Source organism: Eschrichtius robustus, chromosome 19, assembly GCF_028021215.1.
Source record: "Eschrichtius robustus isolate mEscRob2 chromosome 19, mEscRob2.pri, whole genome shotgun sequence".
Taxonomy (NCBI): Eukaryota; Metazoa; Chordata; class Mammalia; order Artiodactyla; family Eschrichtiidae; genus Eschrichtius; species Eschrichtius robustus.
In genome coordinates this window covers 54,139,583-54,159,232 of record NC_090842.1, presented here as the reverse complement: position 1 = coordinate 54,159,232, position 19,650 = coordinate 54,139,583, and the positions used below count along the sequence as shown (strand labels likewise).

At 37.2% G+C, this 19,650-nt stretch overlaps 1 protein-coding gene across 1 annotated transcript in view; it reads left to right on the top strand.

The window, feature by feature from the left end:
- Positions 1-19,109, top strand: part of ZNF567 (zinc finger protein 567) — a 28,578-nt gene extending 9,469 nt beyond the window's left edge. The window contains exons 4-6 of the mRNA XM_068528522.1: positions 12,742-12,868; positions 13,137-13,223; positions 17,110-19,109. Of these exons, the coding sequence (XP_068384623.1) occupies positions 12,742-12,868; positions 13,137-13,223; positions 17,110-18,830 (1,935 nt within the window). The 3' untranslated portion in view covers positions 18,831-19,109. The remainder of the gene's footprint in view (positions 1-12,741; positions 12,869-13,136; positions 13,224-17,109) is intronic.
- The last annotated feature ends 541 nt before the right edge of the window (positions 19,110-19,650 follow it).

Genomic DNA, 19,650 nt, shown 5'->3' with positions numbered 1-19,650 from the left:
AGGTTGCCTTTTCATTTTGTTGATGGTTTCCTTTGCTGTGCAAAAGCTTTTAAAGTTTAATTACGTCCCGTTTGTTTATTTTTACTTTTGTTTCTTTGCCTTAGGGGACAGATCCAAAATAATATTTCTACAAATTATGTCAGAGTGTTTTTCTGCCTGTGTTTTCTTCCAGGAGTTTTATGGTTTTAGTCTTACATGTAGGTCTTTAATCTATTTTGAGTTTATTTTTATATATGGTGTTAGGAAATATTCTAATTTCATTCTTCTACACATAGCTGTCCAATTGTCCCAGCAATCCTTATTGAAGAGACTGTCTTTTCTCCATTGTATATTCTTGCCTCCTTTGTCATAGATTAATTGACCATAAGTGCATGGGTTTATTTCTAGGCTCTCCATTCTGTTCCATTGATCTGTGTGTCTGTTCTTAGGCCTGTAGCATACTGTTTTGATTACTATGTTTGTAGTATAGTCTGAGGTCAGGGAGTGTGATACCTCCAGATCTATTCTTCTTTCTCAAGATTCTTTTGGCTATTCGAAGTATTTGTGTTTCCATACAGTTTTAAAATTATTTATTCTAGTTCTGTGAAAAATGCCATTGGTATTTTTTTTGGTTTTTTTGGCTGCGCCACACAGCATGTGGGATCTTAGTTCCCTGACCAGGGATCAAACCTGCACCCCCCTGCGTTGGAAGCACAGAGTCTTAACCACTGGACCACCAGGGAAGTCCCACCATTGGTGTTTTGATAGGGATTGCATTGAATCTGTAGATTGCCTTGGGTAGTATGGTCATTTTAACAATATTAATTCTCCCAGTCCATGAACCTGGTACACCTTTCAACCTGTTTCTGTCATCTTCGATTTCTTTCATCGGTGTCTTAATAGTTTTTCAAATACAGGTCTTTTACCTCCTCAGGTAAGTTTATTCCTAGGTATTTCATTCTTTTTGATGTGATTGTAAGTGGAATTGTTTCCTTAATTTCTCTTTCTGGTAGTTCATTGTTAGTGTATAAAAATGCAACAGGGCTTCCCTGGTGGCGCAGTGGTTGAGAATCTGCCTGCCAATGCAGGGGACACGGGTTCGAGCCCTGGTCTGGGAAGATCCCACATGCCGCGGAGCGATTAGGCCCGTGAGCCACAATTACTGAGCCTGCGCATCTGGAGCCTGTGCTCCGCAACAAAAGAGGCCACGATAGTGAGAGGCCCGCGCACCGCGATGAAGAGTGGACCCCGCTTGCCGCAACTAGAGAAAGCCCTCGCACAGAAACGAAGACCCAACACAGCCATAAATAAATTAATTAATTAAAAAAAAAATGCAACAGATTTCTGTATATTAATTTTGTATCCTGAAACTTTACCAAATTCATTGATGAATTCTAGTAGTTTTTTGGTAGCGTGTTTAGGATTTTCTATGTATAGTATCATGTCATCTGCAGTGACAGTTTTACTTCTTCCTTTCCAATTTGGATTCCTTTTCTTTCTTTTTTTGTCTGATTGCTGTGGCTAGGACTTTCAATACCATGTTGAATAAAAGTGGGCATCCTTTTCTTGTTCCTGATCTTAGAGGAAATGCTTTCAGCTTTTCACCATTGAGAATGATGTTTGCTATGGGCTTATCATATATGACTTTATTATGTTGAGGCATGTTCCCTCTATACCCACTTTCTTGAGAGTTTTTTTTTTTATCATAAATGGATATTGAATTTTGTCAAAAGCTTTTTTTTGCATCTATTGAGAAGATCATATGGTTTTTATTCTTCAGTTTGTTAATGTGGTATATCACATTGATTGATTTACGAATATTGAACCATCCTGGCATCCCTGAGTTAAATCCTACTCGGTTATGGTGTATGATGCTTTTAATGTATTGTTGAATTCAGTTTGCTATTATTTTGTTGAGGATCTTTGTATCTGTGTTCATCAATGTTATTGGCTTGTAATTTTCTTTTTTGTGTGATGTCTTTGTATAGTTTTGGTATTGGGGTGACACTGCCTTATAGAATCAGTTTGGAAGTGTTCATTCCTTTGCAATTTTTTGGAATAGTTTGTGAAGGATATGTGTTAACTCTTCTTTAAATGTTCGTTAGAATTCACCTGTGAAGCCATCTAGTCTTGGAATTTTGTTTGTTGGGAATTTTCTTATTATTGATTCAGTTTCATTACTGGTAATTGGTCTGTTCATATTTTCTATTTCCTGGTTCAGTCTTGGGAGATTGTGCATTTCTAAGAATTTTTCCATTTCTTTTAGGTTGTCCATTTTATTGGCATAGAGTTGTTCATAGTAGTCTCTTATGAGTCTTTGTATTTCTGTGATGTCAATTGTAACTTCTTTTTCATTTCTGGTTTTACTGATTTAGACCCTCTCTTTTTTCTTGATGAGTCTGTCTAAAGGTTTATCAATTTTGTTTATCTTTTCAAAGAACCAGATCTTAGTTTCATTGATCTTTTCTGTTGTTTTTGTTTGTTTGTTTTTAGTGTCTATTTCATTTATTTCTGCTCTGATCTTTATGGTTTCTTTCCTCCTACTAACTTTGGCTTTTGTTTGTTCTTTTTTAGTTCCTTTAGGTGTAAGTTTAGGTTTTTTATTTGAGATTTTTCTTGTTTCCTGAGATAAGCCTGTATTGCTATATACTTCCCACTTAGAACTGTTTTGCTGTGTCCCATATTTTGGATCATTGTGTTTGTGTTTTAATTTGTCTCCAGGTATTTTTTTAACTTCCTCTTTGATTTTTTTCACTAATCCATTGGTTGTTTAGTAGTATATTGTTTAGTCTCAACGTTTTAGTGTTTTTTTGCAGTTTTTTTTTCTTGTAGTTGATTCCTAATCTCATAGCATTGTGGTCAGAAAAGATGCTTGACATGATTTCAATTTTCTTAAAGTTACCATGACTTGTTTTGTGGCCTATGATGTGGTCCACCCTGGAGAAATGTTCCATGTGCATTTGAAAAGAATGTGTACTCTGCTGCTTTTGGATGGAATGTTCTGTGTATATCTGTTAAGTCCATGTGGACTAATGTGTCATTTAAAGCCCTTGTTTTCATATTGATTTTTTTTCTTTGTATAGACACATTGATGTATGTTAAAGTACCCTACTATTATTTTGTTACTGTCAGTGTCTCCCTTTATATCTTAATACTTGCTTTATATATTTACGTCCTCCTATGTTGGGTGCATGTATTTTTACAATTATTACATCTTCTTGGATTGATCCCTTGATTATTATGTTTTGTCTTTTATAACACCCGTTGTTTAAAAGTCTATTTTGTCTGATATAAGTATTGCCACCTCAGCTCTCTTTTGATTTCCATTTCCACGAATGCCTTTTTCCATCTCATGTTCAGTCTGTGTCTTTATATCTGAAGTGAGTCTCTTGTAGGCAGCATATACACAGGTCTTGTTTTGTATCCATTCAGCCACTCTGTCTTTTGATTGGAGCATTTAATCCATTTACATTTGAACTAATTATTGATATGTTCAATATATGTTCTCGTTGCCATTTTGTTAATTGTTTTGGGGTTGCTTTTGTAGTTTTTTTTGTTCCTTCTTATCTTCTCTTGTGATTTGGTGACAATCTTTAATGTTATGTTTGGATTCCTTCCTCTTTTTTGTGTGTGTATCTATTATGGATTTTTGGCTTGTGGTTACCATGAGGTTTCTATATAGCAATATATGTACGTGTGTGTGTATATGTATATATGTATATGTGATTGTTTTAAGTTGCTGATCTCTTAATTTCAAATGCATTTTAACCACCTTGCATTTGTTCTCTTCTCCTCTCACAATTACTGGTTTTGACATTATATTTTACTTTTTTTTTGTTTTGGATATCCCTTAACTGCTTATTGTGGATATAGATGATTTTACTACTTTTGTTTTAATCTATTAGCTTTGTGCATGGACGGTTTAATACCTTTACCATATGAGAGTTTTCCTTTCGTAATTTTCATGTTTCTAGTTGTGGTCTTTTCTTTTTTGCTTAGAGAAGTCCCTTTAACATTTCTTGTAAAGCTGTTTTGGTGGTACTGAACTCTTAGCTTTTCCTTGTCTGTAAAACTTTTGCTCTCTTCACTAAATTTGAACAAGAGCCTTGCCAGGTAGAGTATTCTTGGTTGTAGCTTTTTCCCTTTCATCAGTTTAAATATATCGTGCCACTCCCTTCTGGCCTGCAGAGTTTCTGCTGAAAAGTCAGCTGATAGCCTTATGGGAGTCCCCATATGTGTAACTTGTTGCTTTTCCCTTGCTGCTTTTAATATTCTCTCTTTATCTTTAATTTTTGCCATTTTCATTACAGTAAGTCTTGGCATGTTCCTCTTTTGGTTGATCCTGTTTGGGACTCTCTGTGCTTCCTTGACTAGGATGTCTGTTTCCTTTCCCAAGTTAGGGTAATTTTCAGCTATTATATCTTCAAATATATTGTTAGCCCCTTTCTCTATTCTCCTTCTGGGGTGCCTGTAATGTGAATATTAGTGTCCTGATGTTGTCTCAGAGGCCTCTTAAACTGTCCTCATTTCTTTTCATTCTTTTTTCTTTTTTCTGTTCAGTGGCAGTGATTTCCACTACTCTGCTTATAGCTCACTGATCTGTTCCTCTGCATCATTTAGTCTACTGTTGATTTGTTCTACTGTATTTTACATTTCATTTATCATATTCATCATCTCTGTTTGGTTGTTCTTTATATTTTCTAACACTCTGTTAAAGACTTCTGACTTCTCACTCTATGCATCCATTCTTCTCCCGAGTTTTTGATCATCTTTATGATCAGTACTTTGAACTCTTTCTCAGGTAAATTGCCTAACTCCCCTTCACTTAATTCTTCTTCTGGGGTTTTATCTTGTTTCTTCATTTGGAACATGTTCCTCTCTCACCTCATTTTACCTAACTTGCTGTTTTTATTTCTGTGTATCTGGTAGTTTGGTTACCTTTCCCAACCTTGGAGAAGTGGCCTTTTGTAGATGTCCTGTGTGTCCCAGCAGTGCACGCCCATCTTATCACCAGAGCTGTATGCTCTAGGGTGCCCCCTGTTGGGTTGCATGGGTCCTTCTGTTGTGACAGATTGCTTACTGTGGGCGGTCTTGTAGGCTTGGTTGGCCTCCGTTCTGGTTGGTTGCCAGGCTTTGCCTTGTGCAGAGACTGCTGGCCGCTGGTTGGTGGGGCAGGTCTTAAGGCAACTGGCTGGGAAACCCCAGGTGACCCCAGGGCTAGTGCTAGCTCACTGGTGGGCAGAGTCCAGGAGACCCTGGGGCTGGTGTCCACCATTGGTGGGTGAAGCCAGGTCCTGGGGTGTGGCAGCCAAGCCCAGGGGTCCCAGAACTCGTGTCTGACCACTGGTGAGAGGGGCCATTTTCTGACACTGCAGCATGAGGCATGTCCCAAAGTTTGTGTTGGCCTGCTAGTGGGTGGGGTCAGAGCCCAGCCAGTCCCAGGGTAGGTGCTGGCCTGCTGGTGGGTGGGCTGGGTCTACAGGCTACAGGGCTGTGGTTGTCCGACTGATGTCCACCTGCTGGTGGTTGAGACTGGTCCCAACTCTAGAGCAGGCTCACTGGTGTGTGGGACCATGCATTCTGGGGCTGGTGCCTGTCCACTGGTGAGTGGAGCAGGGTCTGGTTGCAGGGCCCTGGGGGCCCTGATTCTAGTGCCTACACACTGGTGTGTGGGGCTAGGTCCTGGGACCTCTGTTGGGCAGGACCATGTCCAGGGTCGGCTGTGGGGTTAGGAGGTCTTGAGGCAGCCTGTCTGCTAGTGGGTGGGGCTTTGTCCCTACCAAGTTAGTTGCTTGTCTTGAGGCATCTATGTACTAGGACCTTTGGGCTGTTGGGTGGAGGATGGGTCCTGAGGCTGATAAGCTAGAGGGAGGAATCCAAAATGGAGGTTGCTAGCACAGTGTCTGCATTGTAGAACAAGCTCCCCAAAATGGCTGCCGCCAGTGTCTTGTCCCTAGGGTGAGCTGTAATTGCCTCTGGCCTCTTTGGGAGACTCTCCGAGATGAGCAGATAGGTCTGACCCAGGCTCCTTTCAAATTACCACTTCTGCCCTGGTTCCTGGAGCATGTGAGATTTTTGTCTGTGCCTTTAAGAGTGGAGTCTCTATTTCCCCTAGCCCTCTGGGACTCCTGAAAGTAAGCCCCACTTGCCTTCAAAGCCAAATGTTCTAGGAGCTTGTCTTCCTGGCACAAGACCCCTGGGGCAGGGGAGTCTGATAATGGGGCTCAGATCCCTCACTCCTTGGGGAGAGCTTCTGCAATTATAATTAGTCTCCCATTCATGGGTAGCCTACCTGGGGGGCTGGAACTTGACTACATCACAACCTCACTCCTACACATCTTGTCGTACCTTCTTTATCTGTAGATCTTTTCTTGTAGGTGCCAGTCATTTTCACTGATGGTTGTTCTGTAAATAGTTGTAATTTTGGTGTGCTTGTGAGAGGAGGTGAGCTCAATCAAGGTCTTTCTATTCTGCCATATTGGCTGATCTCTTTCAATTAGTATTTACATAGTATACCTGTTCTCCATTCTTTATACTTTAACCTACCTATGATTTAATATTTAGAATGAGTCTGTTACAGAGAGTATATATTTTGGTATTTTATCTCCAGTCTGATACTCTACCTTTTTTGGGGTGGGGGGGTGGGGCTGTACCGCATGGCTTGTGGGATCTCAGTTCCCCAACCAGGGATTGAACTCAGGCCATGGCAGTGAACACCCAGGATCCTAACCAGGTAACTCCTGATACTGTACCTTTTAATTAGAGTTTTTAGTCCATTTTCATTTAATGAATTATCAGTAAGTTGTGTTTAAATATACCATCTTGCTATTTTTTTGTTTTCCCATTTGTTTTTTGATTCTTGTCCCTGTTTTTCTTTTGTTTACTTTTTGTTTGTTTGTTTTTTGGCTGCATTGGGTGTTAGTTGTGGCATGCGGGATCTTTGAGGCATGCGGGATCTTTTGTTGTTGTTGTTGTTGTGGCGTATGGGCTCTTTGTTGTGGCACATGGGCTTCTCTCTAGTTGTGGCGCATGGGCTCCAGGGTGTGTGGGCTCTCTAGTTGTGGTGCACGGGCTCCAGAGTATGTAGGCTCTGTAGTTTGCGGCACACAGGCTCTCTCATTGAGGTGTGCAAGCTCAGTAGTTGTGGCACACGCAGGCTTCGTTGCCCCGCAGCATGTGGGATCTTAGTTCCCCAATCAGGGATCAAACTCATGCCCCCTGCATTGGAAGTGGACTTCACTGGACCACCAGGGAAGTCCCTCAGTATCTTTAATAGTTAAGGGTTTTCAGATTTTTTTCTTTTGGTAACATGTTTTTTAAGTTAAAATATTTGTCCATTTCATCTACATTGTCTAATTTATTGCCTTTAATTTGTTTATAATTCTCTCTTATCTATTTAATATCTGTAGGATCTGATAATGGCCATGTGTAACATCCCTCTTTATTTTTTAATCCATCTAACTAGAGGTTTCACATTTTATTGACACTTTCAAGGATTTGGCTTTAGGTTTCATTGATTTTTCCCTATTGCTTATTTATTTTCTATTTTACTGATTTTTCCTTTTTTCCTAACTATTGCCTTTACTTGCTTTGGGGTTAGTTTAACTTATTCTTTTTTAAAGCTTCTTAAGATAAAAGTTTAAATAATTGATATTAAATCTTTCTTGTTTTCTAATATAAGCATTTAAACTTATAAGTTTCTCTTTTAGCCTATTCTAATTGCATCTTCAAAATTCGATCTATTTGCATTTAGTTTAATATATTTTATGAAAAAAAATTTTTTTATTTTTCTTTGACCCTAAATTGGTTACTTGGAAGTGTATTGTTTAATTTCCAAACATTTGGGGCTTTTCTAGATATGCTATTTTTATTGATATCTAATTTAGTTCATGTGTAGTCAGAAAACATACTTTGTATGATTTGTCTTAAATCTGTTGAGACTTGTTTGTGTTCTATCTTGGTGCATAGTCCATTTACTCTTGAAAAAAATGTGTTGTGAAATTATTGAAAGTGGTGGTCTAAATATCAAATGCATTAGGTGTCAGTATTCTTTAGAGATTCTAAATCTCTACAGGTTTTCCCCCTTTTGTCTAGTTCTCTCAGTTACTGACAAACATTAACACCAACCATGATTTTAGACTTTTTAAAATCTCATTTTAGTTTTGTCAATTTTTGCCTCGTGTTTTGAAACTGTTATTTAAGTACATATACATTTGTAGTTGCTATATTTTCCTCATGTATTTACTCTTATTATCAGGAAATGTTCTTCTTTGTCTGTAGTGGTAATACTCCTCAGCTTCTTTTACTATAGCCCCATCAGCTTTCCCATGTTTAATGTTTTTATGTTTTTTTTCCCATCCTTTTATTTTAAACCTATTTGTGTCTATGGTATTTAAAGTATGTCTCTTGAAGACAGAAAATATTTTGAGTCTTGATTTTTTATACATTTTAATAATCTCGGTCTTTTTGTTGGAGTGTTTAGTCCTGTAGTTGGAGTTAGGGCTGCCATTTCACTCTTTGTTTTCTGATTGCCTAACCTGTTTTATTTTAATCTTTTAACTATACTTTATATTTTAGTGCAGTTTTAGGTTCAGACAAAATTAAGCAGAAAGTACAGAGAGTTTCCATTTATGCCCTTACCCCCTGACACATGCATAGCTTTCCCTACTATCAGTATCTTACACCAGAGTGGTATGTTGTTAAAATCAATGAACCTACATTGATACATCATTATCATCCAAAGTCCATAGTTTTTATTAGGGTTCATTCTTGGTGTTATATATTCTATGGATTTTGACAAATATATAGTGACATGTATCTACCATTATAATATTATACAAACTAATTTCACTGCTCTAAAAATCCTCTGTGCTCTGCCTGTTCATCTCTCCCTCTCCTCTATAATATGTGGCAATGGCAACCACTGATCTTTTTCTTTTTAATTATTTTTTTATTTTATTTTTATTTTTGGCTGCGTTGGGTCTTCGTTGCTGAGCTTGGGCTCTCTCTAGTTGCGGCAAGCAGGGGCTACTCTTCGTTGCGGTGCGCGGACTTCTCATTGCGGTGGCTTCTCTTGTTGCAGAGCACGGGCTCTAGGCGCGTGGGCTTCAGTAGTTGTGGTGCACGGGCTCAGTAGTTGTGGTGCGCAGGCTCAGTAGTTGTGGTGCACGGGCTTAGTTGCTCGTGGGCTTAGTTGCTCATGGGCATCCACACGGCATGTGGGATCTTCCCAGACCAGGGCTCGAACACATGTCCCCTGCGTTGGCAGGCGGATTCTTAACCACTGCACCACCAGGGAAGTCCCACCACTGATCTTTTTATCATCGCCATAGTTTTGCCTTTTCCAGAATGTTATATAGTTAAAATCATATATTATGTAGCCTTTTCAGATTGGGCTTCTTACATTTAATAATATGCATTTAAGATTACTCCTAACCTGTTTTTGTGCATCTGTTCCTATATCCTGTTTTATTTTGTGTCAAGCAATACATTTTCATAATTAATTATTTCTCTGTTGAGTTTGTAGTTATATCAGTTTGCATTATTTTTTTTTGGTTGCTTTAGGGATTACAGTATGCATCTTTAACTTATCATGTTTTACTTAGAGATAGTACTGAATTACTTAAAGTAAAATATGTCAACTTGCAACATTGTATTTTCATTTACTGGCTTCCCCGTGGTTTGTTTTTTTGTTCGCCATGTATGTGATATTTATATTTGTAATAAATGGTGTTAGAATGCCTACTTTAAACCAAGGGTCTGCAGCCCAGAGGCTAAAAACAGTCTGCTATGTGTTTTTGTATAGATTGTGAGTTTAAAATAGTTACAGTTTAAATGTTTGAAAAAGTGCAAAATCAAAATATTTCTGACCTACGTAATCAAAATATTTCTCACCTACATAAGTTTTATGAAATTTAAATCTCAGTGTCCATACATGAAGTTTTATTGAAACACAACTTTGCTCATTCATTTTATATACTGTCCATGGTTGCGTTCATACTAAAACAGCAGAAAGTGTTCACCAACCCCTGCTTGAAACACTCATGTTTTTTAAATAAGGAAGGAAATGAATATTTATAGTCTTTTATATACAAATTTTCTTAACCTCTTCATTCTTTCCTAAAGACCTTGTTTATCATCTGATGTCATTTTTACTTTCAGCCTGAAAACCTTCCTTTACCATTTTTGATGGTACAGTTTTGCTAGTGATGAATTCTCTCAGATTTTTTCTGAAAGTAGCTTTATGTTGACTTTATTTTCAGTAGGTAATTTTGCTCAGTACAGAATTCTTGGTTGATGTTCTCTTTGGCTTTTAGCAGTTTGATTAGGATTTCCTGAGTGTGGTTTTCTTTTGTTTTTATCCTTTTGGGGTTCATTAAGCTTTTTCAATATGTAAGTTAAGTTTTTGCTTACTTTGAATGTGTTAGGCCATTATTTCCTTAAAAATTATTCAGACCCTTTTTTTCCCCTATTTTTCTGGGACTCCAATTACACCTCTGTTGGATTACTTTGAAATTGACCCACTGCTCTCTGTGAGTGTATTCATTTTTTTCTTTTTCTTTCCCTTTCTATTCAGATTGATTAATTTCTGTTGATCTAGTTATATATAGGCATACCTAATTTTATTTTGCTTTTATTTCACTTTGCAGATATTTCATTTTTTACAAATTGAAGGTTTGTAGCAATGCTGAATTTAACGCAAGTCTATTGCTGCCATTTTTCCAACAGCATTTGCTCACTTCATGTCTCTGTCACATTGGCTATTCTTCAGTATTTCAAACTTTTTCGTTATATTTGTTGTCATCTGTGATCAGTGATCTTTGATGTTAGTATTGCAAAAAGATTACAACTCACTAAAAGCCCTGGTGATGATTAGCACATTTTAGCCGTAAAGTATTTTTTAATTAAGGCATGTTCATTGTTTTTTAGACATAATGCCATTGCACATTTAATAGACTACAGTATAATGTAAATGTAGCTTTTATATGCACTGGGTAACCAAAAAATTCGTGCAACTCACTTTATTGCAGTGGTCTAGAACTGAATCTGCAATATCTCTGAGGTATGCCTGTATTTACAAGGTTACTGACTGCTCCTTTTTCTATTTCTAGTCTGCTACTGAGCCTACATAGTGAATTTTTTCATTTCAGTTACTGTACTCTAGAATTTTCACTTCATGCTTTTTTCGCAGTTTATGTTTCAAGATTCCATGCCAGGTTTTTCATTTCTTCTTTGGATACATTTAGAACAGCTGTTTTGAAGCCTTTGGGGCAAAGTCCAATACCTGGGTCCACTAGAAATTAGTTTCCATGAACTTTTTCTGAATATGGGTCATATTCCCTCTTTTTGTGTTTTGTTTTGTTTACATGTCTAATTTTTGCTAGAAACCAGAATGTCATGAGTAATATGTTATAGTAATCTGGATTCTGTATGTCTGTTTTTCTGAGGATTATTGTTTTTTGTTGTTGTTCTAGCAGACGATTAACTTGCTTGGAATCAAACTTCAAACTCTGCCCTCCCTGCCCCTCCACTTCCACCCCAAGTGTGAAGCAACTGATAGCTAGGTCCCTTAAGCTTCCACCTGCTGCTTTTTACCCTGGTCCCATGATGGGAGGTAGATTCCCACTGTGTTCATGTACTTTAGCTCTCAAAGAATTTGGTATATATTTATACTTAGATTTGGGGGCTGACTTTCTGCAGTTCTCTTTCTTTCAGTGTTTCACCCCTTATACTTCCTGCTGCTTTTTGTTAGCTCCAGCTTCTGACACCTCAGTCCAATAAGGCTTCAGTTTTCTTCTGCTTAAGCTATGAGCAGGTTGTGGAACGCTGTTAATCAAAAATGCAGAAATCTCCAAATCTCACTAGGTACACTTCTGTTTTTCAAAACTCTTTTCTGGTGTCTTTCTGTTTGCTCTTTGCTAAGCCTCCTGTTATCTCTCTAACAATTGCTTAGTTTAACTATCAACCTGGAGTTATGGCAGAGTTTATACTCAGATTTGGGGTCTCATTTTTCTTGTAGTTCTTTCACTTCCAGAATTTATCGCTAAATCTCCAGCTCATCTGCCAGCCCTCAATTCTGTCCCCTGTCACCTTTGAGGAAGCTCTTCACCTGAAGAGCTATGGGCTTTGGGGTACCTTCATGCAAAAAAGCCACAAACCTAACAATTCTTACTCATTGCTGCCCTTTAAGGATAAACTCTCCTCCAATTTTTGCTTGAACAATTCACTCTATTATTACTGGATGCCCAAAGTCATTCCCATGCATTTTAAAACTATATTCTTCCTGCATAACACATTAATCTTGAAGAGGAAAAAATTTACTTCCTCAGTGAAGCCTGAAAAATTGTTCTGCCCTTGTAATACACTGTTATCTTGTACATACTTCTGTTATAGTACCCATAACACCTTCTTGTAGATTTGTGCTGACACATACTTTCTTGAAGGTATGTGTTACATGCTTTGAGGTTGTAACTTCTTGTGAACAGGGACAGTGTTTTGTATATCTTGGCACCCTAGTAAACTAGTCCAATTTGGTGTTACAAAGTGACTTCACAATAAACATTTTTAGAATGAGTTATTAAATAAATTTGGTGGCAAGTACTTCTACCTTGATTTTTGTTTCCCTTACTATTTAGATCACAAAACAAGAAAAATGGTAGGCATTCTTTACAAGTTTCATAAGAATGCCACAAAGGAACAGGATCAAAACTAGTCCCCAATTTCTCGTCAATTTGTTCTGATCACAGTTCCAAACTGTTACAGGGATCAGTGTCATTCAAAGATGTGACTGTGGACTTTAGTCAGGAGGAGTGGCAGCACCTGGACCCTGCTCAGAAGATGCTATACATGGATGTGATGTTGGAAAACTATTGCCACCTAGTTTCTGTGGGTAAGAAAAACTCTCTTTGAAACTTCCAGTAGCATGCATTTCCTTTCAAGATGCCTAAAATATGTGTGATCTTGATTTCAGGGATAAGAGGTGATGCATTCTTTTTGGTTGACAGAAAGGATGATTGTGTCTTCACTTGCATAGTGCAAGGTGTTAAATTTACTGTTACACAAAGGAGTATCTTAATTTGCAGTACTGAAAATTACCTTATTGATTTTTCAAAGGTATTGACGCCTAAGCAACTTAATCCAAATCTTCCCTTAATCAGGGTGTCACATGACCAAGCCTGACGTGATCCTCAAGTTGGAACGAGGAGAAGAGCCATGGACATCGTTTACAGGTCATACCTGTTTAGGTGAGTTTCTGACTCTCAGGAAGATGAAATCTAGTGGAAAATAAATTTAAAGTGGTCACGTGGTGGGTGACATCTTTGAAATATTTTGGTAGTGTCTTTTTAAAGGTTCCTAACCATTGAAATGACTATTGTGCCTGCAAAAAATTTAAATCACTTTCAAATGTCACTCTCCCTATATAATAGACTTTCTTAGTTTGCTTGGTGTTATCAAAGATAGTTGCCACTCTTAATCAAAATTAAGTCTTCCTTCTTTTAGATCTTTTTCCTTCCTTCTTATAGATCTTTTTTCTTGATTTGTATCCTTTTTTAGCTTTCTAGGTCCCTTATCTTTTAGCCATTGAATAGATTTCTTTTAGGCATTTTTAAATCTATCTTTAAGAAAGAAAAAATTCAGGGCTTCCCTGGTGGCGCAGTGGTTGAGAATCTGCCTGCCAATGCAGGGGACACGGGTTTGAGCCCTGGTCTGGGAAGATCCCACATGCCGCGGAGCAACTAGGCCCGTGAGCCACAACTACTGAGCCTGTGCGTGTGGAGCCTGTGCTCCGCAACAAGAGAGGCCGCGATAGCGAGAGGCCCGCGCACCGCGATGAAGAGTGGCCCCCACTTGCCCCAAGTAGAGAAAGCCCTCGCACAGAAACGAAGACCCAACACAGACAAAAATAAAGAAAGAAAGAAAGAAATTTAAAAAAAAAAAAGAGAAAAGAAAAAAAATTCTTGGCTAATATTTCTCTTCTTAGTTGCTTTTTCTTTCCCTTTCTTTTACAGTATTTCAGATTTGTTTGCTATGCTAACTCTAAGTTCCCATTCTCACCATGAGTCTAGCTATTAACTTTAAAGCTCACTCGTCCTGGCACAGACTGATAATTCCATAGTTACCATTTTCTTCCATTAAACTTTCATGGTTCATTGTTATACGGCTGATCATCTTTCCTGAAATCATCCCTTGGTTTGGGTAAAACACTGAATCATTCTTATCCTGATTCTCTAAGTGATTATTTATTTCCAACTTAGTCTGTTTTTTTTACCACTCTGGCCATATTGCCTGGAACAGTGCCTCATACATAATAGTCACACAACTTTTTTTTTTTTTTAATGTATATTGTTTCATTGGACTCTCAGTCTTATTTCTCTAATTTGTCCTCAAGAGATCTACCTTTCAATTATAGTAGTCTCATCCACTCTCAGAACTTAAGCTCCTTGTTTTATGTGGAGAACCTCTAACACCAACATACTCGGCACAGTCCTCCCACCTTCACTCTAGTCCTTCACAAGTTCTGCACTATGATGCCTCACCTGTTTTGTGATAATAAGTTGAAAATGAAAATCACCAACTTTCCTAGCTCTTAAATTCTTTCCCATTAACTATTTCCAAATTATTTTGTTCCTGCCATGATACCAACTTGACTGTCTCTGTCATAATCTCTTGTGGATCTCTTCACAAGTTGTGTTTATCAGCCCGTGAAATATATTTACATCCTCCCATATTTTTATTTTTTACTCACATCATACAAAATGACAACTACCTTATTTCATGTCTTGCATATGGTAATTACAATTTGTTTTTGCTATAATTTTTGTCCTAATTTTTTCAATTTATATTGTTACTTTCCTGACAAGCTATATCATCACTTGTTCCCCACTACTTATTATTATAGGAAATTGAAATTTTCCTTCATACAAGGACTACCATAATAAGCCCTTATCTGGTCTTTTCAACTTTATTTCTCTCTTTTGTGGAAAATGCTTGCTAATTTCCACTTCATCTAGTCTCCTAAATGTTCTCTATACATGTAGGGTCTGTCATGATGTCTGTACTTTTCATTGTGTTCACCCTTCCGTATAGTGTATATCTTTGACGTCTTGAGATTTCTTCTCCTTTCTATTTCTTGACTACTCCCCAACATATCCACCTTTCCTTTTTCTGAATTTCCATGCTGCTTACTAACTGTAACACACACAGCTCTTGGATGTTATATAATTTGATACTTGATTGTACATGGTTTATGCTTAAGGATTCTTTCTTTCAAAGATAAGATCCTCTGTATCTTCTTTGCCATAGTATACAACATTTTAAGTAGTCAGTAGTTGCTTCATTTTCTGTTTATGGAGCTATACAGGGGAGATCTCTTTTTCCTCCATTCATAAAGTATGTACTGATTAAGTCCTTTCAGAAGTACTTGCTCAGGCCATGGCTCTGTACATTCTGATTCAAATGGTTGGATTCTAACAAACACTACCTATCTATGATATGCAGTGTTAATGTAAACTCAGAACAGTACAAAGGCGATAACCAATAAAGTATTCCTTTATGAGAAAGGATTACTGTCAAAGTCTGCATTTTTCATGAAATATTTATGACACAGTGTAAGCTTGTAAAAAGATTTGTTAAAGTTCTTTTTCTAGACCATAGTTATTTTCAAGTTATAAAGAAATAATGAATAAAGTGGTGGTGGGATATATGTGAAGGGTTTTGATATCATGGAGTAGTAACATTTTCTTGAAGATTCTCTAAATATGATTAGAAATAAGACTGGAAGGCAAGTCAACTGATTAAAAGAACATGAGCAAAAGCATGTGATTAGGGATAAGGGAGGTATTTATAGGGCAGTAAATATTAGGTTTTGATTGTTATGGGTGAGATTTTTCCCATTCAGGGATATGTGGATAACCCTGAAAACTTGTTTGAATATAAAAAGTAAGTCTAAGTAATGTAAAGTTTTGTTTACAGGAGAAATTCCTTGTATGTTAGTATTGTGGGTAATGGACTCAAGGAAGAAATAGGTTTTTGAACCTAGATTTAACATTGTTTCACTAGATGTGGATGATTGCAAAGCAAAAGAGTCAAATATAGTTCTAAATTTATAAGAGAAATAAAGGTTAAGATTAATGAGTGATTTAGGACCAGAGTGAACAATCTTTCTGGTCCACCATATGGAAAACTGGAGTTAAGAATGTTACTGTATTGGGGAAAGACTTGAATCTTTCTTTAAACCTCTAAGTTAGCACTTGAAAAGAAGAATAGTTATAGTTAATGGTCATGAGAGTTTTGTTATTGAACAATTCTGAAAGAAAATAATAACAACACTGGTGAACATACCCCTAGTCTGTTTTAAAGTTCCTGTTGGGAGTGTTTTCCTACTATTTCCCTCACAAGAGAAAATGATCCCCAGCTATATAGAGGATTATAAACACTAGGAAAATAGTTGATGCTTGGAAAGATTTATTGGTGGGTGTGTGGAAAGAGGGTGGTGGAACAACTTGGAAGTATTTTACCTCACAGTCTAGGGATGAATATTTAAAAGTATAGGCTCAGGGGGATTCCCAGGTGATCCAGTGGTTAGGAATCCACACTTCCACTGCAGGGGGCGCAGGTTCAACCCCTGGTCAGGGAACTAAGATCCCACATGCCACATGGTGCGGCATAAAGAAATAAAGAAATAAAAGTATAGGCTCTGATCTGTGTCCTCCAAATGCCTTCCTCTAAAATTTTCCCTGAACAAACTTTTCTGATAATTTTTCTTGTTCATCCTACTTAAATCTTAATGCTCTTGAAAGGTTCACTTCATTGCCTCTGAATCCACCTATCCAAGCATGAATTCCTCTTCCACTATTCTTTTGTCTCTTCTCCTTACTGCTTCATGTGTTTGTTTCACTTTCTGTATGAAGTTCTGGTGCAAAATGCAAATGTTACTAGCGTTCATTACTTATTTTTCATCTTTTTCCACACTGAGGCAGAGTTTTTAATTTAGGTTCCATGTCTTTTCCCAGGCAAGGAATAATTTGTCGTTGGTCTTTTTTGGCCTCATGTACTAGACCCTATTACAATTCCTTTCCATAGCAAATATGTGAAGATTCACAAATTGTTATTAATTATATTCTTTCCTAGAAGAAAAGTGGAAAGCTGAAGACTTTTTAGTGAAATTCAAGGAACAACAAGATAAGTTTTCTAGATCAGTTGTATTAATCAACCACAAAAAACTGATTAAGGAGAACAGTAGTGCATATGAAAAGACATTTACTTTAAGCAAAAACCCTATTAATTCAAAAAACCTACCTCCTGAATATGACACTCATGGAAAGATTTTTAAAAATGTTTCAGAATTAATCATCAGTAATCTAAGTCCTACAAGAAAGAGACTTAGTGAGCATAATGGATATGGGAAGTCACTCCTCAGTACTAAGCCAGAGACAGCTCACTCTGGAGTCAAATCCCATAATCAACATGGTAGGACTGTCAGTCATAATGAAATGATTATGCAATATCATGAGATAGGAACTCCAGCACAGTCATTTGGATATAATGACTGTGAGAAATCCTTCCTTAAAAAAGGAGGCCTAATTACACATAATAGAGCTTACAGAAGGGAAAAACCATCTGAATATAATAAAAGGAGAAGAACAACCAATATTGAAAAAAAGCATATATGCACTGAATGTGGGAAGTCCTTCTGCAGGAAATCAGTATTGATTCTGCATCAGGGAATTCACACAGAGGAGAAACCCTACCAATGTCATCAATGTGGAAATTCATTTAGAAGGAAATCATATCTCATTGATCATCAGAGAACTCACACTGGAGAGAAACCCTTTGTTTGTAATGAATGTGGTAAGTCCTTCCGCCTAAAGACAGCCCTCACTGATCATCAGAGAACTCATACAGGGGAGAAATCATATGAATGTCCACAATGTAGGAATGCCTTCAGATTGAAGTCACACCTCATTCGTCATCAGAGAACTCACACAGGAGAGAAACCATATGAGTGTAATGACTGTGGGAAGTCTTTCCGCCAGAAGACAACACTCTCCCTACATCAGAGAATTCATACAGGAGAGAAACCCTATATTTGTAAAGAATGTGGGAAGTCCTTTCACCAGAAGGCAAATCTTACTGTACATCAGAGAACTCATACAGGGGAAAAGCCCTATATTTGTAATGAATGTGGGAAATCCTTCTCCCAGAAGACAACCCTCGCTCTTCACGAGAAGACTCATAATGAAGAGAAACCTTATATTTGTAGTGAGTGTGGAAAATCCTTCCGCCAGAAGACAACCCTTGTGGCACATCAGAGAACACATACAGGGGAAAAATCCTATGAATGTCCTCACTGTGGGAAGGCTTTTAGAATGAAGTCATACCTCATTGATCATCACAGAACTCACACAGGAGAGAAACCATATGAATGTAATGAATGTGGGAAATCCTTCAGTCAGAAGACAAATCTCAATCTACATCAGAGAATTCATACAGGAGAGAAACCCTATATTTGTAATGAGTGTGGGAAGTCTTTTCGCCAGAAAGCAACCCTCACTGTACATCAGAAAATACATACAGGGCAGAAATCCTATGAATGTCCTCAGTGTGGGAAAGCCTTTAGCAGGAAATCATATCTCATTCATCATCAAAGAACTCATACAGGAGAGAAACCATACAAGTGTAATGAATGTGGGAAGTGCTTCCGCCAGAAGACAAATCTCATTGTACATCAGAGAACTCACACAGGGGAGAAGCCTTATATTTGTAATGAGTGTGGTAAGTCCTTCAGTTATAAGAGAAACCTTATTGTCCATCAAAGAACTCACAAGGGAGAAAACATGGTAATGCAGTAATAAATGATGTGATTTCTTTGTGAAGCCTTTCTAAGTTATTGTAAAACTTTAGTTTTTTAAAAAAGCATGCTTAACATGTGAATAAAGTAATTTTAATCACAAATGTAATAATAATTATTAATTTAATGTACTATACCACATAACTATTTCTCTACTGTTTACTAGCATATGAAATGGATATGATCACTGATATTGAACTCTTATCAGCAATGAAGCTAATTTTTTACGTTTTCAAGTTCTCCTGCTGACTCAGTTTATTTTTTTAAATTCTTATATAATACATGCAGAAGCAAGATACAAAGTGGTTTTCAGCATCAGTCTCCATAAGAGGAAGAAATTTTGAAGTATATTTCTCATTGCACTCTGCAGAATAAAAGGTAGTTGTTACTTCCCCAAAGATTACCACTTCCTTGGCTTTTAACATGAAATCGTTTTTGCATGTCTTTAAACTTTATATATATTTTATTATACATTACAAATTCTTTTATGTCTTGTTTCACTCAACATTTTAAAGATTCATACATTATTGCATGTGGCAGTAGTGTATTCATTTTCATTCTGTATACTCTTCCATCTTAAGAATATACTGCTATTTATCCTCTTGATGGATATTTGTATTTTTTATAATTTTGTGTTGTAATAAAAATACTGCTATAAATATTCTTGTATATGTGTGTGTGTGTATTTCTGTTGATTTTATATGAAGACTGGGATTACTCAGTCCCAGGGTATATGTAAAGTTTTTTCAGTTATGTTAGATACTGCCAAACATCTCTCAGACCTTTCTCAACATGAGATGATTCAGTTTGGAGAGTAACAG